The 24,881-nt window shown below is 36.5% G+C and overlaps 1 protein-coding gene across 1 annotated transcript in view; it reads right to left on the bottom strand.

Annotated features, from left to right (window-relative positions):
• Positions 1–24,881, bottom strand: part of Yme1l1 (YME1 like 1 ATPase) — a 33,311-nt gene extending 8,430 nt beyond the window's left edge. Inside the window, exons 1-12 of the mRNA XM_055608582.1 lie at positions 24,659–24,881; positions 20,868–20,999; positions 18,632–18,794; positions 16,656–16,754; positions 13,880–13,989; positions 12,366–12,516; positions 11,691–11,774; positions 7,386–7,468; positions 5,344–5,434; positions 1,949–2,101; positions 1,238–1,370; positions 393–455 (exon numbers count right to left, since the gene is read on the bottom strand). Of these exons, the coding sequence (XP_055464557.1) occupies positions 393–455; positions 1,238–1,370; positions 1,949–2,101; positions 5,344–5,434; positions 7,386–7,468; positions 11,691–11,774; positions 12,366–12,516; positions 13,880–13,989; positions 16,656–16,754; positions 18,632–18,794; positions 20,868–20,999; positions 24,659–24,691 (1,295 nt within the window). The 5' untranslated portion in view covers positions 24,692–24,881. The remainder of the gene's footprint in view (positions 1–392; positions 456–1,237; positions 1,371–1,948; positions 2,102–5,343; positions 5,435–7,385; positions 7,469–11,690; positions 11,775–12,365; positions 12,517–13,879; positions 13,990–16,655; positions 16,755–18,631; positions 18,795–20,867; positions 21,000–24,658) is intronic.

Genomic DNA, 24,881 nt, shown 5'->3' with positions numbered 1-24,881 from the left:
CCAGATCCACTCCCACAGAAACTTCTCATGCTATAAATCTCACTTTTGAAATGCTTTCTGTTTAAATGTGATACATGTTTTCAATATTACTGAGAAGTAATTCTAACAGTTCTGAAATAAAAGTAAATAATCCACTTGGGTTTTAATATTTTAGGTTTTGCAAACATCACTTTGTTATAATTTTAGAATTATTTTCTTCTTTAGGAATTCTATGTCCACTGGTTGGGGTTATAATTCTCCAAGCCTTTGGCAACCACAGTTCAGTCTCTGGATTTGCTTAGTCTAAACATTTCCTATAAATGGAACTGTGGAAGATAGTGTTTTGTGATAGGCTTCGCTCAGTATAGTGTTGTAGCATATATTCTTCACAGAATTCTTCTTTGCATACTTACTTATCTAATGCCTCTGGGAAATTTGTGGCACCTATAATGATTACTCCTTCATTGGGCTTGAACCTATAGAGAAAATAAAACGTATCATTTCACTGAAAACAGAAGTACAGCTTACATGTAACGTACCTATATACAAAACTGTTCACTGTTAACCTGAATTGAAAATAAATCGTTGGTTACATAAATCATAAACCATCTGTTAGTTACTTAGGAAAACAATCTCACATAAAAGGCTTGGGAGCCTCTTAAATGCTGAAATATTATTTTCAAGTATAGCAATTCAAATTATTTAGTACTAGACCACTATTTAGTCAAAATGTCTAAATTGACAATACACACTGACTTTAAGATAATTCATTCAAGACATTTCTTCCTTTTATATTATAAACATTGATATAAGCTTTAACTTGATCACAACACTCAGTCATCAACTATATAGAAACTAGTTGATTATCCCTTATTTGGGGAAGGAAAGCATTTAACTTAGTGTTGGGACCTAATCCAGGTACTCATGTATACTAAAGACAAAAGAGTCACCACTGAGCTATACCTATATACCATTTCTTTCTTTAAATAGACCAGTTTTGCTTGAGTCATTCTTTTCTTCCTATATATATAATAGAATAAATGAATGAGAGGAACTCATACATCAATTAGTAATATAAACAGTATTGAAAGAAAATTTTGACACTATTGCCTAAACATGTAACATTTAACACCTATACATTTTTACCAAATCCTTCATAAGAACAACTTGTATAAATCCAAGTCTCTAAATTATCTTTAAAATATGATAAATGCTAATTTTCAAACTATTTCATCATATTTAACAAAGACTCAATTACCCATCCATTTCAGCAAGAAGTTGATTGATAGTCTGTCTTGAATATGGATGCATTGGAGATTCAATTCTCTTTCCACCAACAGAATCTAATTCATCAATAAATATAACACAGGGTGCATTCGCTTTTGCTTCTCCTAAGAAAACAAAAAAGATTCAAACAATTTGAAAGAAATCAACATTTTTGAACATAAAAATATTAAGACTTGCTGCAAGATTATCAAAGCTTGAAAAAAGATGTCAAATTTTACTAAGAATAGTAATGTTGCTGGGGTTGTACTATGACAGACCATGATAGAAAACAAGAACTGGTTATCCACTGAAGCTAATAACTATTATATGCTACAGAATAAACTTTCAACAGACCGCAACTTCATCATCTAGTACATCTACCAGACATTATGATTATTTAGCCTATTTTAGAAAAGACTGAAGGGCTCAGTAGAAAATGAACCTGAGTTCAAATTCCTGAACCCAAAAAAAGGTAGAAGAGAAATGATACACATGCTTCATGCATGGGTGTAATCATACACGTGTACATATACGTGCATACTAACACAATAATAATAACAATAATAAAATTATTTAAATAAAGAGTATAGCTCTGTTAGTTACCTGAAACTAAAATCAATTATCAAGAAAAGGGCAAATAAAACATTACTGTTCCTCTAACTAACAAAGTGTAATACTGTCTAAAATATACATCAAAACATACTAAAAAGATTTCTGATCCTGCTCGCTCCTACACCCACAAACATCTCATCGAATTCTGATCCAGAAGCATAATAAAAAGGAACATCAGCTTCTCCTGCCACAGCTCGAGCAAGAAGTGTCTTCCCCGTTCCTGGAGGCCCAACTAAAAGAATTCCTAAAAGAAAAAGCAAACAAGAATGTGTGGTTACCTTTTTAAATCCCTTGAGAAGAACCTCTAATACAAATAATTATTAATTTCTATAGTAGAAATGACAGTAAAGCTCAATATTGATAAACATGGCAAACAAAACCTACTTCTGATAATGTTTCACTTCAAGATTTTTTTTCTACAACTAATTTTCCTGCACCATTTAAATATTATTTACAGCCACAAGGGGTTGCACACACCTTTAATCCCAGAACTAGAGAGGCAGACGCAGGTGGATCTATGTGAGTTCAACGACAGCCTATAGACAGTTTCAGGCCAGACAAGGAAACAGAGTGAGACTCTTTTGTCTCAAACAAATTGTATGTGTATGTACAAATATATATAATGTAGGAATAATAACAAAGGAATACAGCGTCACTTATAGCAACATAAAATTCATACTAAAAGATAAATAGCCAAATATAAATGGAAAAATCTTTATAATGCAATTCCATAAAAGGCCAAAAAGTATTTTCTTGAAACAGTTAGTATGAACTAAAAAAAAAAAATTCAATGATATTAAAAAATGCTAATTTGGTAATTTGCTAATTAGATAAGATTAGGGAACCATCCTTATTTGTAGGTGACACATAGTTGAAATCTCCAGCTTTCATATGTTCAAGGGAGAAAGGAAGAAAAACAAGTTGACAAAATGTCAAATACTGTTGAGTCTAAGTTGATAATACATAAATGTTAACGGTTATTATTCCTAGGTTTCCCAAATATTTAGAAGTATTCATACCAGTAAGCTTTTCTCATCGTAAATTGAAAAAAGGTAATCCTTGATTTTTTAATCCAGAATTTTAATCCAGAAACATGGCTGATCTGGCGAGGGAGCACATCCAAAGACCTTCTATGTCTCTGTGATCTGTCTGGAATGCAGACTCTGTCTAGATTACAGTATAATCTGGCTGGAATACAGACACACCCTTAGTAAACACCTTTAATCCCAAACAATGAAGGTAAGGTTAATAGAAGAAAGCAGCCATGTTTGAAAGTGATATCTCATTGAGGGAGAGACAAATGATAAATGAGAGAGTGAGTCAGAGATAGGATATGCCCAACTCTCACAAGAACAAGACAAGGGAAAAGAAAGACTACTTAAGGCAGCAAGGAAGTATTTTGTTACTGAGAGTTTAATACAGGGACAGTTTTACAGAGACAAATTGCAAAGAGAATAAGCTAGACACAAGTGAAGAAAGAAAAAGCCAAAGAATGAGAAGGAGCCAGAAGATTAAAACATATTGCTAGAATTAGTTTGAGGCCAGGCTGAGCAATTCAGTCAGAAGCCAAAAGAAGCCAGTTTGAATCAATAAGCTTGAATCAATAAGCCAGAACAGCTGAGTTAAACCAGCCAGCAAGGGTTCAGAAAGAGCTAGAAAGGTTTGGGAATGGCTCTCATCTCATCCCCGGAAATAAAATTGACATTTACACTAATTTGTATATAACTTTTGTAATTACATTAAAAAGCAATAAAGCTGCAATAATGTTGCATTTTAACATTAAAAAAAGTAAAAACAAGATCAAAAACAGCATGAAGCTTATACCAGACTTACTATGTTTTAGTGATATCTAATTGGTTTACCAATTTTGACATAATATATTTTAGTATATATACTTCAAGACTTTGCCATAAATTCATATACTGCTATAGTATAAATTAAGTGTAAATATAGTTTTAAATATTCTCTCCTAACTGGGAAAAGATTAGGAAAACATTCTCTTATGCAGAACTCCCACAACAAATGCTCAATGGGCTAAAATCTGCCTTAAGAATGCAGTGACTTTGGATTATTTGAAAGAGATACCAAATACCTGCATGTTAACCGTCTGCTTTAGCTACTGGTGTTACTGAAAAGACTGTCAAAGCTCAGAGACAACTAGTTGGAAGAGGTGGGTCACTGGAGGTGTGCTTTTGAAGGGTAGACTGTGTCTTGGATGCCAGGCCAAACTTTCCACTCTGCCCTCCACTGCTTGATTTTCTGCCTACTGTGAGGTGAGGAGCTTTGTGCTGTCATGCACCATAATGCTTAGCCTCTAAAACTATAAGCTTGAAATAAACCTGTCATCTTTTAAAGAAAAAAAAAAAAACAAAAACAGATTATAATCTTTAAAGCAGTAATCCCAATCCTAAAAATGTTTTGTTTTTTTTAAATAAATGTTTCCTGTGCTTCAGGTTAACCTTAAACTTCTGATCCTCCTGCTTCCATCGCCCACATGTTAGGATTATAGGCTCCATTTACATTTACAGCATGTTGAGGAGCTAATCTTGAGCTTTGTGCACATTAGATAACCACCATACGAAGTGAGACAGAGACCCACCTATCCCTTAAGCTGAAGGGCAAATCCTATGTTAGTCATGAAATTGCTATTTTTAATAGAATGTTGACACAGAAGGATGCATGCTATAAATAATTAGCACTTCAGTCTTCATAATTGTAAAGATCATGAGTACAATTTCCACAGTTTCCAATTACCAAAAATCCTTAAGAATCTTCTCATAAAAACAAAACAAACAAAAAAAAACCCACACCAACCTTAGGAGTTGGGTTCAGCTCAGGGTATGGAGCTTACACACTGTGCACATGGTAAGTGAATTTGATTTCCGGTATAAGAACAAAACAAAACAAAGAAGGACACCAACATCAATGCTTAGTGGGAACCTTGATTCATGCCTGACTCTGATGGGGGTGACATTACAAAGATCAGTTCTACAATAAATAACGAATTTGTGTATCAAACAGTGAAGTTAGCAATTTTGTATCCATGTAAAAGTACTAGCTTTAAAACTATACAAAACCTATAGAAAAAAATCTCTCTGTGAGGTTAGAGAAATGGTTCAATTCCCAGCACCCACAGAGCAACTCACAATCTCTATAGCTCTAGTCCTGAGGCAATCGGATGCTCTCTTTTTGCCCCGACCAGCGCCTGGCATATGCATGAGAGGCAGACAGACACGCAGGCAAAGCACCATACATACAGAGACTTTCTACAATTTTAATTTCAAAATCCTTTTTAGTAAATGGACAGCCACGTATTTAAAGAAGCATTACATCTTATTAAAAAGTACTTATAGAACTTTGTGTGGAATAAGCACATATTTTTAAAAACAAAAATTAGGAATTGAATTTCAATTAGTTATAATATGATCAAATAAAAATTATAATATGTTTTTACACCAAACCATGATAAAAGGGAGAATATCTTACCTTTGGGAAGTTTACCTCCAAGCACAGTAAACTTTTGTGGATTTTTCAAGAATTCAACAACTTCCTGTAATTCTTGTTTGGCTTCTTCCACCTTAAATGGTACAATTTACCAAATAATCAATTAATGGTTAGATTATCAAGGTTTCCTCTTTGGCAAACATATATTTAATATACATATGAATGAACTTGGCCTTTTTCTGTGAAAGAAACTAACACACTAAAGGTCTTCTCCCAATCCTTACCTCCAGTTACATGGCTCCTCATTTGACATTCTCACTCTGACTCTCAGGAGAAACAAGTCAAATACATTGGTCAGACTTAAACTAAAACTATCAGGAAAAACACAGTTTAAGGCCAAAGAGTAAACTAAAAACCTAAACTCTTTTAAGTTTTGATTATATTTCTAGAAAATCCCCCCACCCCCAAAAAAATTTCCAGAAAATATCATTATGTTAGGCATGGTGGTGCATGCTTTTAATTGCAGCACTCAGGAGGAACTCTGTAAGTTTGAGGGCAGCCTAGTCTACAAAGTGATCCTAGGACAGGCAGGGCTATTAAATTTTTGTAATGTAAGTAAAAATAAAGCCCGGCCCCAGGAGAATAGACACATGTTCAGCAAAATACATAAGGTACATACTGACAATACTACAGTCCCAAGCTAGAAACAATCAAAATGTTTATGTCAGTTAGAATAAAGAGTGTATTCTGAAAGCCAGAAAATGCAAACTGTGCAATCAGTATGTATGAGCTACCAAGAACATCATGTTGGGCAAAAGAAGATGCAAAACAGGATATTCAATATACACTGCAGCTACTCAAATGAATAAGCAGAAGTATATTAGTAAAGTATGTGACAGGGTAACAACTGTTCCTTCAGTGATGGAGACAATAACCGGAAGAGGCTTACGGGAGGCTCTGGGTTCTAACATTCTTTGGTGAGCTGAGAATTGATGAAAAATATGTGCTCATTCTTGAAATTTATGTAATTTGAAGCAAATATGTTGAAATTCAAAAAGATTTGGCTGGGTCACTTAAAAAAGAGGACTTATTTAAAAGAACTCAAGGATTCTGCACAGTAAAAGACTATATCTACTTAAAATAATGGGTAAATGGTAATTTTAAATTCTAAAATTAAATCAAGAAACATAAAACACCATTTAGTTCTCAAAATAAACAATATCTGTCCCCAATCCCTGTGACAAGAGTATCTCCAGTTGAGCAACAGAAAAGCTATTGGGTGAGATAGGGTTAATGGCATCAGATAATGATACTCTAAACAGTTCTTATATTTTTAAAGCAGTTCTATATATACACATACTTACACAGTCAAAAATTCTAGGCAAGAAATGATTCTTACATAAGTTTCTTCAGACTTGGCAAAACTGTGTAATAGTAAACCTATTATGGTAAATTCTACCAAATTACTTTGCTCACATGAATTTAAATATTGTCAGAATCTACTTAATTATATTGCTTAGCTGTCAATCTGTCTCTTATTTTCTACTCAGACATTCCCTCATCCTCACCGCAGGCAGAAACTTACATATCCCAACCAAAAACAGCTTCAACAAGAATTAAATTTTTTAAAGATTTATTTTTTAATGATGTATGTATGTGTGTGTGCGTGTAGTATGTGCATGTTGAATGCAAGTGCTCACGAAGGCCAGAAGTAGGATCCCCTGGAACTAGAGTTATAAGCAGGTGTGAGCTACCCAAAGTACGTACTGGGAACTGAATGCAGGTCCTGACAAGAACCATAAGTGCTCTTAACAACTAGACCATCTATCTCCCTAGTCCCAAGAATTCAATTTAAAGAATTCAATTCTGACTTCAAACCTCAGTCAGAATAGAAAAGGCTTCCACATTACTGATTCAAATTTTAAATAGTCATACCGATAACTTTCTGCAATTCAAACAGGGCTCACGGCCTTAAATTGCAAGAAGTTTGAAGGAGCTTGGTATAATCAGATGGAAGCCCAAAGCAGAGTATCAATTAGATAAAATACAAAGAAAGCAAAAACAAAACAAAACACTTAACTTACCCCTTTAACATGTTCAAAAGTGACATTTTTCATCTGGACGGGATCTACCGCAGAGTCAAGTCCTGTGGTTGTCCGGAAGCGCACTAACAGGAAGAAAATGTGTATAGACATTTACTATAAAAATCTAGAAAAATTAAGACACCTAAGTTTCTCAAACTAATTTGAAAGAAAAACCAGAGTCTTCTAGATTCTAGACCATGTTCAAAGACAGTAAATGTTTTCTTCTTATAATCTTTAAATTATAAGATGAAAATCTTAAATTATTTTGGAAACTGATATAGGCCCAGAGTTTATTTTAAAATATTTGTTTTTATCAATCTCTATCTAAATTTGAAACAGCTATTCATTCTTCCATTTTGTGTTAAATGACCTTCTTGGTCATACTGAGGATCCAATAAGGATAAAGGGGCTAAGAGGACAGCCAATATCTGGCCTGTGAATCAAGGTCAGCAAGGTCCCAGGAGAAAACAGAAAAACCCTTAAAGGGTCCTACAACCCCAGTACTTCACTGCTGCTCTCCATCAGAGGGTGGAGACCCCAGGACTCTAACCATATGATCTGCAAATAGGATCATTACAGACAGAACGTCTCCCACACTTCCATGAGAACCCATGTGCTCAGCAAGACACTGACCCAGCTCAGGAGATGGCACAGATGGATGGAGGAAAAAGCCAAGGGGCTCCTCCTAACTCCGCAAATGTAATCCTCTTGCACTTTCATGATAAAAAGAAAACAGGCTAATTTTTGGCCACCTGTATGGTTTTAAACACCCAACAGGAAATCATAGACAAAAAGTAGACTACTAAAAATAAAAGAACTAGACTATATTTTTTTAAAGGACAAAGAATGATTCAGTACTTATAAGCTTTCCCATTACACCCCCATTAACATTCGAGGTAAGGCATTCACAGCCACCGAAGCTATAATTATCCTGTGTGTTTTGTAAATGTAACCATTTTCTCCTGACTAAACCCTGCTGTCTAGTTAAGATTCATCAACTTTACACAACCTAGAGTCACCTGGGTGGAGGGAACCTCAATCAAGAATTGCCCTGATCAGACTGCTCTGTGGGCAAGTCTGTGGGGCACTGTTTGATTGCTAGCTGCTGTAGAAGGGTTCAGCCCACTGTAGGCAGTTTCATCCCTAGGCAAGTAATCCTGATCTGTGTGAAAAAGCTCACACACTGCTTTTAACTTCCCTCAATAATGGACTGTAATGGACTGAGAGTCAGATACACCCTTTCCTCCCCAAGCTGTGTTTTACCACAGCAATAGAAAATTAGAATTATTCAAATTAAAATAGCTAAGGAGGACTTCAGTGCTATTATGACTATCACTGTCAATTTGATATGATCTAGGTGAGAAACGTTTGGACATGCCTACAAAGGAGTTTTTAATTGGATTGAGATCAAAGAGCAACCTAAATGAAGGTGAGGGTCCTGAACTGAATAAAAAGGAGAAAGTGAAGCTGGAGAGATGGCTCCGTAAGAGCACTAGCTGTTCCTTCAGAGGTCCTGAGTCCAATTCCCAGCAACCAAGTGGGGATATAGTAGGATCTGAAGCCCTCCTCTGTCTGATGCTCTCTTCTTTCGTGCAGGTATACATGCAAACAGTGTTCACATAGATAGATAGATAGATAGATAGATAGATAGATAGATAGATAGATAGATAGATAGATAGATAGATCGATCGATCTTTGAGCCAGAGCTAGAAAGTGAACTAAATACCAACATGAATTTCTCTAGCTCCTGACTGAGCTGCAATATAACCAGCTACCTCCAGCTGCTGCTGTGACTGTATCCTAGAACTGGGAGCCAAAATAAATAATCCCTCTCTTAAGTGGCTTTTGGCAGATATTTTACTACAGCAATGAGAATAGTAGCTGATAAACTTGTTGACAAAGACTCTGCGTCTCTAAGCCCAAAGCTCAGCTATTATCCCCAAAGACATTCTATCTAGGATACATCTTAAACCAAATCATAGAACTCTTTCAGCTGAAATCTTATCCAAGCCATCCAAGGCTAATCAGGACCTTTTGGGGGTTAACAGCTGTGATGGTCTGAATGAGAAAGTTTCCAGTAGGCACAAATATGAAACACCTGGTTCTCAATTGGTGGTGCTACTCAGGAAGATTATGGAACCTTCAGGACTTTCCTGGTAGAAGTGTAAGCTTTGAGAGCTCATAGTCTTAGCTCACGTCCATTTCACTCTCTGCTTTCTGCGTGACTGAAAATGGGATCAACTAGCTGGCTCCCTGCTCATTTCCAGCCTCTACGCCATCCCTACTATTACGGACTCTAATCCTCTAGGACCACTAGCCAAAACAAACTTTATCACTTTTGTTCTGTGGGCTTTGTTTTCATTTTTTGGAGACAGGGTATGTAGCTCTGGCTCCCATGGAAATTGCTATATACATCAGGATGGCCTCCTACTTACAGGTATACCTGCCTCTTGCTGAGGTGAAATGTGTGCATCACTAAACCCAGCTACCACATACTCATAAAACCAGGTCTAGAATTATATCTCATTGGCTATTCATGGAGGAAATGGGTTATACCTTACTGGTCAAAGACTTTAGAGTCTTCCTTTTCTTGTTTTTTTTTTTTTTTTTTTTTTTGAGACTGGATTTCTCTGTGTAGCCCTGGCTGTCCTGGAATTTGTTTGTAGGCCAGGCTGGCCTCAAAGTCACAAAGATCCACCTGCCTCTGCCTCTGCCTCTTGAGTCCTAGGATTAAAGTCTGAGCCACCATGCTCAGACTTTGTATTCTTAACTGCCGCTCTTCCTCCTTCAGATAATCCTGTAACAATAAACTCCATAGATCTTAGTCCTTTGGATTTCTAAGGCCTTAACAGCATCAAGTGCCTTAAAAACCAGTCTATTCCATTTTACACATTATTGGTCAGACTGACTTAACATCTCCTAAGTGACTTTAGGGTCTCAATTCTTCAGGGGGTATTGTTAAATAGCTGGTTGGACAGTTAGCTATTAGCAGGCTTTCGGTGGGGGGGGGGGTCACTGGGGATGGGCTCCCCATTCATAATCAGAGACTTTAAAACCAAGAACTGAAACTAAAGGAGAACTGCTGGTCAAAGTACTAGAGCTAAGTCTTTTCTGACCTATGCAGAGGTCATCACTAAATAACTTTACAAGATTACTATTTAGCTGGAAGCTGATAAAGGATAAAGATACAGGGACTAGAAAGATAGCCTAGTGGTTAGGCGTACTAGCTACTCTTGAAGAGTATCTGGGTTCAGTTTCTATCACCCACATGCTATTTCACAGCCACCTGTAACTCTAGCTCCATGGGACTTGATACCCTTTTCTGGCCTCCTGAGAACCAGGCACACATGTGTATACATACATTCATGCAAGTGAAACACTCACGAATCTTAAAAAGAACAAAGATATACCATAATTTCCTCAGTCAAGGTCAACCCTGACGGGCCTCTCAGTCACTAGATAGGAAGTGCCACAAGAAGAGCCACAAGAAGCACTGTCTCTTCTAGAGGCTTTAGAAACAGACATTGCCTACGTGTAGACTGACATCACAGTCTTAGTGCATCCACTCCCACTCCTCGAGTGTGCTCTTCTCTACTCAGAAGACAACTACATAGCTTTTATTCTGCTATGCAAAAACAAGCACACCAGGTGAGGTGATGATCTCTGCGATCCTAGCACACAGGAGGACCAGGCGCTCAAGGCATCTTTGGCCTTGAGCTTAAGAGTCAGCCTGGGATACATGTGATCTTGTCTCCAACAAAACAAATTTTTCAGAAGTGAGATAAAGCTTTGTTGGTACAGTGTTTATCCTACATGTATGAAAACCTGAATTTAATTCCCAGTGACCCATAAATTAGACATGCAATTATTATGTCTGTAATCCCAGCATTCACCCTTGTTTCAGGAAAAAAAAAAAATCTTTAAATCAATAAAAATTTTCTGGGGACAGATTTATAGTATGTTTATTCAGGAAAGGGTTTAGGAATCAGCATTTTTTAAAATTATGATATTTTTAACCTTTAAAATTATTTACTTTAATAATGTAATTATTCTGACACAACTAGCCACAGAAATAAAACTTTGAAACTACTACTTTAAAGCCAGCATAAACAAAATGGCACAATAACTTTTTTAAGTCCAACTGAATGAATTATCTTACTCTTCAAATATTCTTCCCCAGTAACAACCTTAATTACAAAAAAAAAAAAATTTGGTAAGATAATAAAATATTTTGTATATTAGTAACTATAAAAGTCAGATGCTTGAGGAGGAAACAGATTAACTCAGACAAATGAAAGTCTTTACCAGATAAAAATGGGTTTTTTAAGAGTCCATAAATACCGAACAGGAGCAGAATAAAAAGGATCAGACGAGTTCGCCTTAAGGAATCTGGAAGAAGGAAAAGCCTTGAATTAAATGACATCAATGAACCGTAACACATTTATGGCATACATTAGGTTATTACTGTTTTGAGTTTAATGTAATAAGTTAAGAGTTTAAGCCGAGAATATTCTCACCGGTAGAATGTTTGCTTGGCATTCCTGAAGCCCTAGGTTGAATCTTGAGAACAACAACAGACTGTTCTTAAAGTTTAGGTTTGCAGAAAAGTTGAAAGTATATCTCTACCACCCACAGTGCCCTGTGTCCCCAAGTCACCAACTAATATGCATTTTTGTAGTAAACTCGTTAACAATAACCCAGTATTGTTATAGTTTTATCAAGTATAATTTATGTGAGGGTTTAATCTTGGTGCGAGACAATCAGTAAATTGTTTAAAAATTCATTTAGATATCACATAAGATTTTTGTTGTATTTTCAAGTGTGTGTATGTGTTTGTTTTCCCTTTGCTGGTCACCTTGCTTCCCACAAACAGTTATCTTACACACATACCAAGATAACTGTTTTGAAATTAAGAAAGGTTTCTGTGACTTTAAGCAGAGGACTAAGTACCCTTCCAACTATCCCTTCTAACCATCATACCATTAGTCTTCTGTGTGAGAGCTTGAGCTTTGAGAAAACCCTCCGCAAAACCAGTTTTAAATGCATCTTGGTGAGCTTCAGGTATGTTTTTAGTTTTCATAAGTTTGTCCAAACTCTCAAGATCTGTTCCTCTGTCCCGCAAAAGAAACCCCTAAAAATATAAGAAAATACAACATGTTACAAAGATACAAAAAAGGCAGTGTCTGAAGATTTTCTGTCTACTGGAAAAGTTAAACAACTGGCACACTTTACAAATAATGTTGGTATTCTGCTAGAAGCAGTAAGTACAGCAATACAATGTATGCTACCGCTGGAAAACAGAAATCCCTTACTGACAACAGGGCACTGAAGCTAGAGAAGTGACTCAGCTGTTAAAGGCATGGAACCAAAACATCAAGAGAATGGTACGTCAAAACCACACACAGAGGGTTGGATCTTTGTAGATCAGTGTTTGCTTAGCATACATGAGGCCTTCATCTTGATCCACAGAACCACATAAACTGGATGTGGTAGCACAAGTATACAATGCCAGCACATGAGAGGTGAAGGCAGGAGAATTGGAAGTTTAAGGTAATCCTTAGGTACACAGAGAATCATGGGCTACATGAGACCATCTATCCAACCTCTAGAGCTCTCTCCCCTAAAAGTCATAGAGTCAGGCATCATGTCCTAGGTCTATAATCTTAGGACTTGAGAAGGGAGGATTGTGAGTTTATGAAAACTGTCACACATAGACACACACCAAACAAATATACACACAGGGAACAAACACCATGAGCAAACAATTTGACAGAACAGTATGAAATAATGTGCAAAATAATGTCCAAAAACTAATGTGGTAAGATGCAAAGGTAAGATAAGAGAATAAAGGTATTTAGTGACCAGCATAATCAGGATGAGAACAGAAAAATGGTCAATAAATCTAAAAAAAACACACTGTTACGTGAGACTGAGTTGGGTAATAAAGCACGGCAATGCATTAATGAGATCACCATTTTAGAAGCAATGATACAAATTTACAGGCAAAACTGAAAGTTGCAAGAATAGAAACAAAGGGATTAAATGAGCACTTATTAGAGTAATCCAGGTAATAATCTATTAGAATGTCAGTGTATGACAGTGAACAAGGATGAAGAAAAAGACTGAAGAAATTTTAACTGGGCCAAGTGGCTCACATTTGTAATCTCAGCTTTGAAAACCTGGCCTTCAGTTCGAGGCCAGACTAGGCTACACAGTGAGATCCAGAACAATCTGGGCTGCAGAATAGGGGGTAGGTACCATATTCCATTGTATAGTTGTATAAAATTCTTAAGATTAAAGAAACAGGTTTCAAAAAAAAAAAAAAGAAACAGGTTTCAAGATTTAAAGCCACAACAGTTAATTAAGTAGTTAATTATCACTGATGGACAGAAGAGGGTAGGGGTTCCATCAACTAGAAAAATGAAATACTTAAAAGGTTTTGATGTTTCAATATTTGAAAATTATTACTTTCTAAATCACAAAGAAGCAATTACCTTCACAAATGATGGTGCTATATTTTGTGCTTCTGCTAATCTTTCAGAGGTGGACTGCAAACGCCGTGTCCTTGATTTCAAAGTTTTAAAACCCCGAGACTGTATGAAAACTGAACAAAACAGTATCAATTACTTTGTAGCTACAATAAAGAAAAATGATCACGAGTAAAGTCTGACCCCCCCAATTGTACATCCAAATTAGTATCTAAGTTTTAGAGACAGTTAATTCTGTTGATGTTTCAATATGCTTTACCTTTTTCTAAACACTAAACATGTTGATAGTTTCATGTTGATAGTAGGAAAAGTAAAAAAAGGATTTTACAATATAATGTAGAAAACAAAAAAGTAACAAACTGTGACACTAAAAACCAAAAGCTAAATTATTGAAATTGATTTAATAAACAATTAACTTAAATTTTCTTCAGTAGTTGTTTCAAGTACCAAAATATATCAAAGTATATACTATAATTCCTTAAATCTTAAATTTATTTCCCAATGTAGTCATTCTTAATAATTCTGTAACCACTCTTAAACGCCTGTACACACACATTCTTCTCTTACTTACTTTTTAAACTTCTGAAACAAGGAAAGGTTACACAGTCAAGCTACAGTGGAGCTCATAATCCTCTGCCTTTCTAATGCCAAGAGCAGACACAAGGCTACACACATAATCTTCCTATAAAAAGTATTCCAAGTTCGGTAAACCAGCCTCTCAAGGGCTGGGATTATATCTGTGAAGCATCATAGATGGCTCCTATTTCTATTTGTAAATAAGAATAGAGTGACCAGTACTGATAGCAAATGTTTCTGCAATACTAGCAAAGCAATAATATACTGAAACCCAAACCACAAATTATGTGAATGAAGACAAATGTACACAAGATTAAAAAACAAATAAATTTGCCTTTCTTTGGCATCAATTCTTAAAACAAGAATCTCCAAAAATAGATTCCCCCAAACACATATACAAACACAGGGCTTATAAAGAAAGGCATTTGTTTCTAACTGTAGCCTAAAAGTTAACTCCTACAGATGCTTTATGATTGGCCTATTCTTGGCAATCAATCAAAAGTGCATTACATCAACAATCCTGGACTAGTTAGTTTTGTAAATGTGACATAAACTAGGGTCATCTGGAAACACAGAACCTCAAATGAGGTAATGCCTTCCTAGGTCTGGCCTGGAAGCAAGCCTTTGAATATTGTCTTAATGACTGATGTGGGAGGGTCCAGCCCAAAAGGCAATGCTGCCACTACTGGGCAAGTGATACTGGGTTGCATGAAAAAGACAGCTGCAAAATGATGGGACTTAAGTTTCTGCCTGCAGATGCCGGCTTCTGCTCTGACTTCCCCAGTGATGGACTGTGATTAGGACCTCTGAGCCAAGTAAAATCCTTCCTCCCCAGTTGCTTTGGCCAGCAGTTTTTTGTTTGTTTGTTTGTTTGTTTGACTGGTTGGTGGTATTTCAAGACAGGGTTTCTCTGAGTAGCCTTGGCTGTCCTGGACTCACTTTGTAGACCAGGCTGGCCTCATAGAGATCTGCCTGCCTCTGCCTCCCCAAGTGCTGAGATTAAAGGCTTTCACCACCACTGCCAGGCCTAGTCAGTGTATTATCAGAGCAACAAAAGCCAAACTAAGACAAAACCCAAAGCCCATTCTTGTTGACTCCACGGTAAGTATTTTTCCCACGTTCTACTAGAAACAGAAGCATTTAAATCGTTTATGATACTCTTTCCCACTGGTTCTTAGCCTTCCTAATGCTACAATCCTTTAATACAGTTCCACATGTTGTGGTGATCCCAAACATAAAATTATTTTGATTGCTACTTGTAAGAGTAATTTCGCTGTTATGAATTGTAATGTTAATATCTGATATGCAGGACATCTGATATTCAACCCATGAAAGGCTCGTTCACACCCGAAAGGGTCGCAACTCACATGTTGAGAAGCATTGTTCTATCCTAAGCTGCATGGAAACAGCAATGTTACCAATTTGATATCATCTACCTTATAGCTTTAAAGTCCTCATATTTCTAAGAAATTAACGAAAGCACTCTGATGTTCTCCAATATTTTTTCACTTAAGTTTTTTTCTGTCATTTCAATGGATTTTTGAATGTGAGGGTAAGTAAACAAATATGCTTAGACAATTATTTTGAAACAGGTATAGATGAATTGCCCAGGTCTGATTTACCTAAGTACTTAAAACTCACACACAGTTGACCTTCTATTATTATTTTGTAGCTCAGAGTTTATAAAAAGGACTAGAGAGAGGGTTAAGTTACCAGCACAAGCTACTTTTCCAGAGGACGTGGGTTCAATTTCCACACCCACATGGTGGCTCACAGGCACCTGTAACTCCAGTTTTGAGAGCTCTGATGCCCTGTTCTGGCCTCAGAGGAAAGCAGGTTCACAGGGTATACAGACATACAGGCAGGTGGAACATCTATCCACACATATGAAATAAATACTTTTTCCTCAAAAGTTTACAAAGAAAGCCAGCTACAATGGCACATACCTGTAACCTCCAACACGTAAGACTGAGGAAGACTACACGTTCAAAGCCAGTCTAACTAGCAGAGTGAAACCTCGGCATCAAAAAGTACAGAACTAACCAAATTAATAATTCTAATACTTTAAGCCCAGTATACTAGAAATAGATAGCTCAATCACCACCACTAAAAAAAAAAAATATATATATATATATATATATATATATATATATATATATATATATAAAACAATCACATTTTTAAAAGTAAATACAGTTGTCTGTACCTGGAAAATAATGAAGATCTGAACAAATGCTTCGAAGAGTTTTTGGATGTTGTCTGTACAAGCTAGAGGAGCGTAGTGTACTGAACATATCTAAGTGACCTGCAAGGAAATTGCAGGAAGTTATTACCTAATTGTCAAGCCAAAAGGAAAAACACATAAAAATTGTACAAATTAAAAATTTATAAATATTAGGAAAATCACAATGAGTTTCACATAGTATTTGTCTATAGTATAACTTTACTTTTAAAAGGACATCTGATGCATTGACATAGTTCACCATTCCTCATTTTACTATCACTTATGGTAAATTAAATTACGATTTTTCTCTGGCATATGATTATAGCTGCCCAAGAAACTAAATTCAAATCAGCAGAAGTAAAAACAAGAAAAATAGCCCCTTTTATTATTATAAGGATATTATCCTTATATTATTATAAGGATAGCATGATAAAGAGCTGCTATTGCTTAAAGACCATTTCAAAGCTCTAATGATATTGCAGAGGAGTAAAAACACAGCTTCTAATATGACTTAGAGGATCTAGAGTAAAGCTAGGTGTGTTGGTGAGTACCTTTAATTGAAAAGCTCTGGAAGCAGGGGCAAGTGAGTTCAAGGCCAACCTGGTCTATATAGTGAGTTCTAGGACAGACAGGGCTACTAAGACCACCTGTCTGAAAAAACAAAAAACAAAAACAAAAACGACAACAAAAAAGTATCTAGAGTTGCAAAGGATGAAATAGATTCCTTCAATAGCCAGGCTTGAAACTTTACAATGAATTACACACCTAGTTTCAAATCCTAAGGGACTATTACTTATTTGAATGCTTAGTAAGACTTAACGCATTTTTAAAAAAATTCCTAGGTGTCCAAATAAGAAACTTATTCCTTATATCTCTGCCTGCCCAAGTAGAGAAAGTGCCTCATAGTATGAAAAATTTTTAATTGTAAAAATGCAGATTAGAAAAAAAATAAAAGTTATTAAAACATTAAAATAAATATGTAACCTTCTAAAGATTCCTATGGGCCGAACACGTTAGGAAGCCTAAAGGCAAGACACTGAGTCCTAGTCAAAGCCCTCGAACCTTTAGTGATTCTAGCTTTTGTCCTCACTCTTAGATCCTTTTAGTCTTTTATTCTTGGAATCCTACAGTTTAAACTCATTTTTAAAATGTGTTCTTTCCATCAATATGAAGCAGGTATTTAGGTATTTTAAGAAGGCTCTAGGCTGAGTGGTTGTGGCGTATGTCTTTAATCCCAGCACTTGGGAGGCAGACAGATCTCTAAGTTCAAAGCAAGCCTGGTCTACAGAGTGAGTTCCAGAACAGTCAGGGCTATACAAAGAAACATTTGAAAAACAAACAAACAACGGCTTACATATCACCTAGTTGAGTGACATAAAAATAGATAAATAGATAGATAGATAGATGATAGATAGATAGATAGATAGATAGATAGATAGATAGATAGATAAAATTTTAAAAAAGTCACGTGGTACAGGCCTATAATCCCAGCTACGCAAGAGACTGAGGCAGGAAGACCACAAATTCAAAACCTGCTAGGGCTACAGAATGGACTCAAGGCCAGATAGATAACTTGCCAAAACCCTTACTCAAAGTAAAATATAATAAAAGGGCTAAGGATATAACTCGCTAGAAGATTACCTGCCTAGCATGAGTGAGGCGAAGGGTTCAAACCCATCCCATGAATACCACTGAAAAGACACTCATGGACTAGAGATGTAGCTCAGTGATAGAAGACTTGCACACCATGAGCCAACCTAATGTAAGTATTACAGCAAACGAGTACACAGAAATTCTCAGTACTTTAAATTTTTCCATAAATCTAGTATTACAGCAATATGAAAAGTTATAAATTAAAAAAAACTCAAAAAAACAGGCCCATAGTAAGTGTGAATATACTGCATCCATTACAATAAAAAATGGCTTACTTTAAATAGAAAAGACAATAACTAACATACCATATTTATTTTCAAAGAAGGACTGTGCTGAGATATGAGATGTATGCCAATGGGAAGAAAATCTTTTGTCTTTATAAAATCCAGGAAGCAAATTTTCTACCAGTTTATCAATCTGTCCAATTTTCAACTCAGATAATCCAAGGTCTCTTAAATTAAGTACAGGCTATAAAAGACAAATCAGCCAAATTAACATTAACAAAATATTTAAAGGATACTTATCAAAAGCATAAGAGCTTTTTAATTCTTAAAGTAATACAAACATTCTAATGGTTCTAGTTTTATTAAAGTTAGTCATGAAGTTTGGGGGGAAAAACTCCTATTATGAAAAGAAATTTCTCACTACAACCAAAAGCACCAGTTAGTTAAGCATTATGAGTCACAATGAAATGAAAGGCTTTCCAGGGTTTTCCCTTTCTATATATATATAGCATTGTAACCTGGTACCAACTTAACAATCATCTGTCATCTGTCTTTCATAAGTAATTATGTACAGTACAGTAAAACAGCCTTTGTAAAGACATCACATTGATATAACTTTCATTGCAGTAGAATTGTTCTTTTTAATATTACTGTTATTAATCTCTTACTATGTTTGACTTATCGACTATACTTTATAGAATTTTCAGTAAAAAGGTTTTCTTAGACTGTATGATTGGAGAGCAAGGTCATCGGAGAGAAGAAAAGCAATGAAGTGCCTACAAACAGGAGCAAGAGCAACTGGGCAAATAGGGTAAAGTAAAGTACATAGATGACAAGACAAACTTTCCCTTTAATCAAAATGTTTTATCATGCCAGGCACGGTGGGGCACACATGCCATGTCAGCAAAAGGTCCCTGAGTTCAAGATCTAATGTCCATGATGACCATCACCACCAAGCAAGCTTTTCTATTCTTCCTCTATTGTCCTCTACCTGACACCGAAACTAAGAACATTCATTATTTATAGGTTAAAAGGGCTTTTGAAAAACTACACAGTTTTTCTCCAATAAAAAATATACTCAGGAGTCAGAGGCAGGCCAGCCTGGAGTTGAAGGCCAGCCTGGTCTACACAGCAAGTTCCAAGTTAAAAAGGGCAACACAGAGAAACCTGGTCTCAAAAAATAAAAACAAAACAAAAAAATTTTTGAGCTTTTAGCCATCTTGTTAAGAAACCTTGTAAACAGAAAAGGTTCTTAAAATTCACAATCTTACTTGTACATCTCTGACTTTATGACATACAGTTTCCTAGCTTACAGATTTTACTTTCAAGTACTTATACTCTAGCTATTTTTGTAGTTTTGTTTTTGAATTGGTTCCTAAGATAGAGTGCAGGGTGACCTCAAACTCTCAATCCTCTGGAGGGCTGAGATTCCAGGCTTGTCACCATGGCCATTCTAGTTGTTTAATCTATAAGGCAGTAGACAATGATGGTAAGATGCTAACTTCCTTGAGACTTAGGTCATAACTGTCATTAACCTGTGAGTTCTCTGTCCCACTCCTCCCTGAGAAGCTACTGACAACTGATGATTGCTGTGAGAGGAGAATCATTCTCTAAGGGATACAGGCACTAGTACAGTGCCCATGATCCAGGAAGTAATCCACTACCCATACAAGTTAAACTCAGTGGTCACAAACAACCAACCAAGCTAAACCAACACAAAAACAAAGACATGAAAGGTGCGCTTGTTAGAAGAATTCAGTGGAAAAGGGATGAAAATGACAAAATACATTATATAGGTATATGAAAATGCTAATTTTTTAATTTTTTTAAAGGGTCTGGAGAAACAGCTCAGCAGTCAGGAGCACTTTTTCTGCTGCTGCAAAGAACCAGAGTTCATTTCTGGCCCCATGTGATGACTCAAAATCATCTGTAACTGCAGTTCCACGGGGTCTAATACCCTATTCTGAGCTCTGTGCACACCAGAATGTAAGTGTTCAGACATACATACAGGCAAACATTTATATACATAAAATAAAAATGAATTAACTAAAAAAATTTTATAGACATTGTATTAAAAATCTGTTTGGTATGAACAAGGAATAATATGGGAGGTACATATCAAAAATGTCATATAAATGTTTTAAAACAATAACCAAATAAACTCATACATATAAGAAAACAACAGAAGCCCTCAATTACAAAGATTAAGATGAAAGCAGAAAGAACCGGTGCAAATGCCTAAATGACAATACTTGACCAAGTATGATTAAAATTCACAATATCAAAAGCTTCCTCATATAATTCAGATAACTATTACCTCACTACTGGAAGCTTCATGCTCAGGAACTGTATCTCGATGCTGTTTTTGAGAAACAGATGTATTGACAGAAACAGATATATTTTTTGGTGAATGGAAGGCATTGATGAGATGACTGAGAGGAACTGTAACCTAGAAAAAAAATAAAAAGTTCAAATTAAGCATTATGTTTTTAAAAATCAGAAACAAATTTTTTTTCCTGGTCAGGATTTAGATCTATTAAAGTTAAACATCACCCAAGATGTCAAAATTATGGATAGTCTGGGCTATATCTCTGTGATAGAACTCTTACTCAGTGCAAAGGATGATTTCGGTTTCAGCTCCAGCACCACACACACAAGCAACACATACAAACATAGAGATCAGCATAGATATAAATACACATACACATGCAAAATAACAAAACAAAACAAAAGTAGACATTATTTGTCCATACTCATTTACTGCTAATAAGGAGAAAATGTTTGTTCTTTCATGATACTATTTTGGAGATGTTAGAATCCAAGCATGGTAGTGCTTGGTTTTTACCCCAGCATTGGAGAGGAAGACAAGGTAAATAGATATCTGTGATTTCAGGGCTAGCTTCGTCTACATAGAGTTCATGGCCAGCCAAGAGGACTACATAGTGACCCTGTCACAAATATTAATTTGAAATATATATACTTTCTTTCATCCTCCACAGTCTACTTTCTAGGAATTTATTCTAAGAAAATAATTTGACAAATGCATGCACATTAAGAAACAAACTTTTTCAACATAATTGTGAAATAAATGGAAAGCTGGAGAAAACTACCATTAGGAATGTGGCAAAATAAATGGCACTTTCACAGAATACTTCTGCAAAAAAAGTCCATACCAAGAATTTTGTGATTTTGCAGTTCCTGCTGCCACCTTCTTGTTCTAAATTCCCACCACCTAATCTCCTGCTTCTGCCCTTCTCCAGCTGCAGCACATTCCCAGAACAAGATAAAATGATCATATTAAAATCAAAGTCTGTTAGATCACTCGTCTGCTAAAATCTAACACCTGAACAACTTGAAAAATCTACAGTTTGGTTTTTTTTATTACTTCTTTTCATTACCTGGCCCTTTGTTCCCTAGAACAAACAGCTAGGGAACAGCTCAAAGAACATATGAAAACACCTTATTTACGTTTGCCAGTCTATATGAAGAAATAAAAAGAAGTATGTAGGGCAAGGCCTGGAATGAATGCCTAGTGGAGGACATCCTCCATGAGTTACAACACCCTGCTGCATAGAAATTCACCGCCCAGCAGCTCAGTCGATTACTGCCTGCAAGGATGGAATTATCTGGTCTAACTAGTACCATTCTGAGGTTATTTGCAGACTTGTTACCTCATCAGGACAAACAGCTTTATTCCATGGGGGCTTACGATTTATGACTAACTCAAGACATTCTAAGAATTTCATAGAAGCTTGCTACCAGGAAAACCAGACAAATTAAGTATTTCTTTTGTCATACCACATTACCCAACTAAAAGAAACTCCATATGGCAAGAATTTATTTCTATTTTAGTATTCAATGTTGCATCCTAACACGACAGTATTTAGCTACTGTTACACTTCTTGCTGTGACTTGATGCATATTCCCTTTAAAAATTATGCTGAATCAGTTTCCACTATAACAGCAGTAAGAGGTGGGAGACAATTAAACTAGGAAGGATACACATTATTACAAGCTACATAGCTCCCTCTGTGCTACCTAGGGAGATCCAGTTGTACGAAACTCACAACAAACAAGTATTTAGGTCATGGAAGTCCTGTCCTTATGTCACCAGAGTGGGTCCCCTTTGTTCTTCTACCATGTTATGTCTTCTACCCCAATTATTCATCATGCTTTCTTAATATAAATTAATTAATATTATATTCAACAGTCTCTATCAGACTTTTTTTTTTCAAATTACTAAAACTTCCCCAAACATTGTCCTTCTGGAAAACATTTTCCTGTATCAAGTTGATGAAAACAAAAACATCACTTTCCACCATCTCCCACACTTATACCCAAGTGAAATTCTATTATTTCTTTTCTTTTTTTAGTTTTTCTGAGATAGGCTGGCTACCAGTTCCTATTCTTCTTGCCCCTCCTCCAAGTCTGGAATTAGAGATACCACCCTAGACATAGCTATTTCTTTTCCACAATTACTGAAAGCTATTTTATTGGAGCAGCAACCCTTTCCTGGGTTAGGGCAAGAGAATCTTCAATCCATTACAATTACACTTTTGTCTTCTCATATTCTCTAGACAGCAAGAAGCCAGAGCAAGGCTACAAATGAAAATCTGGTCATCGAAAACAACTCAAACTCTCTTAACACTCTTGAGTCCTCTCTCCAACTTCATCTTTGACACCACTGCCTTTAATCACTATGCTCTTACCACTAGCCTTACTTTTGTTCCTCACAGGACTTTTTACTTTTTTCTGTCTGCCTGAAATTCCTCTTTACTGTTCATCTTTACTTCCAATCACTAGTAAAAATACATATATGTTTTGTTCACTTGCTGCCTAAGAAGTAGCTATGCGATTCCATTCTCTATTGCTCAGCCAATACCACTGAATCACAAAAAAAGGGGATAGAAATTAAAGAGCAACTATTATCTTTTTTCTTTTAAGACAAATTTTCATTATGTAACTCTGTCTGGAATATCTGCCTGTCTCTGCCTCCCAAATCATGGGATTAAAGACCTGCTCCAAGCCTGGCATGAATAATCATACTCCCCACCCCCACCTCCCCACCCTCACCTCCAACAAGGTTTCTCTATGTAACAGCCCTAGTTGTACTAGATGGAACTCACTTTGTAGACCAGGCTGGCCTTGAACTCACAGAGATCTGCCTGCCTCTGCTTCCCTGAGAGCTGGGATTATAAGCATGCACCGCCCTGGCTTAATAATCATTTTCTTAAGAAGTTGAGCATACACCACTGGATGTGAAGGTGGTGAGAGCCTACGATCCCAGCACCTCAGAGGCAGGCTGATCTCAGGGATCAAGCAGCCAGGACTACAGTCAAAAAGGATACAAAGTGAGACCTTGCCTCAAAAAATAAAATTAAAGCCAGGCATGGAGGCTCATGCTTTTAATCACAGCAGAAGCAAGTAGAATCTCTGTGAGTTCGAGACCAGCAATGGTCTACAAATGAAGTTCCATGACTGCAGGACTGTTAAAGAGAGAAATTTTGTTTAAGAAAAGAAACAATCAATTTAATTAACTAATTAACTTTAAAGGCACAATCTGAACTTTTAAAAAACATTGCTATCATATTATACAAAAAATTTAACGAATCAAGGAAAACATTAACACAATTTGGGTTCTAAAAAAGGACCCCAAAAATATAGTTTAAATCAACTTTTAAAAAAGCAAGAATCTAATGACTCAAAAATGCACTCGAGTTAATTCTAGTCCAGAAAAAAAGAAATCATGCTGGCTATTCAAAGTACTGATGCATGTCTGAGCCAAATTCTGCTTGAAAGGAACCCCTCACGTAAACTTCACAAACCCCCATCTCAGACTGTCCAAACCTAAACAATGCCCGGAATTCTCGTAACAGAAGTTCTGTGCAAGCCATCGGATAAGCTAAACATCGGATAAGATGTTCACACTATGGTTAGTGTCAGGTTATCATACTCTCCGAACTGTCCCTTGAACTACTCTTCAGTCCGCGACTCTCGCTGGGTTTGTCGCTTCCCTCGCTAATCTGCTTCAGCAAAACCGACTCTACGACAGCATCCGGAAAACAGTCGCAAAAGGGCCGCAGGAAAACAGCTGAACGCGGGGCTCACCTGGGGCTGCACAGTGCTCGACAGGGAAAACATCTCTGGGCCTCGGGACCTTACCCGCCAGCCGGAAGTGCTTGCTCTCTTCAGCTCAGAGGAAAGGGGCTGAGCCCTCTTATTTTCTCTTTATTTCCTCTCGCTCTTCTCCGGGTGTATGCCTTACTCCACCCAGAAGCAAAGAAATGGCTTCCCCTCCCCACAGCTGCTACGACAACATCTGCCCCGGAAG

Source organism: Psammomys obesus, unplaced genomic scaffold (genome assembly GCF_907164565.1).
Source record: "Psammomys obesus unplaced genomic scaffold, mPsaObe1.curated_primary_1811, whole genome shotgun sequence".
Lineage (NCBI taxonomy): Eukaryota > Metazoa > Chordata > Mammalia > Rodentia > Muridae > Psammomys > Psammomys obesus.
This window is presented reverse-complemented; position numbering and strand designations above follow the sequence as displayed.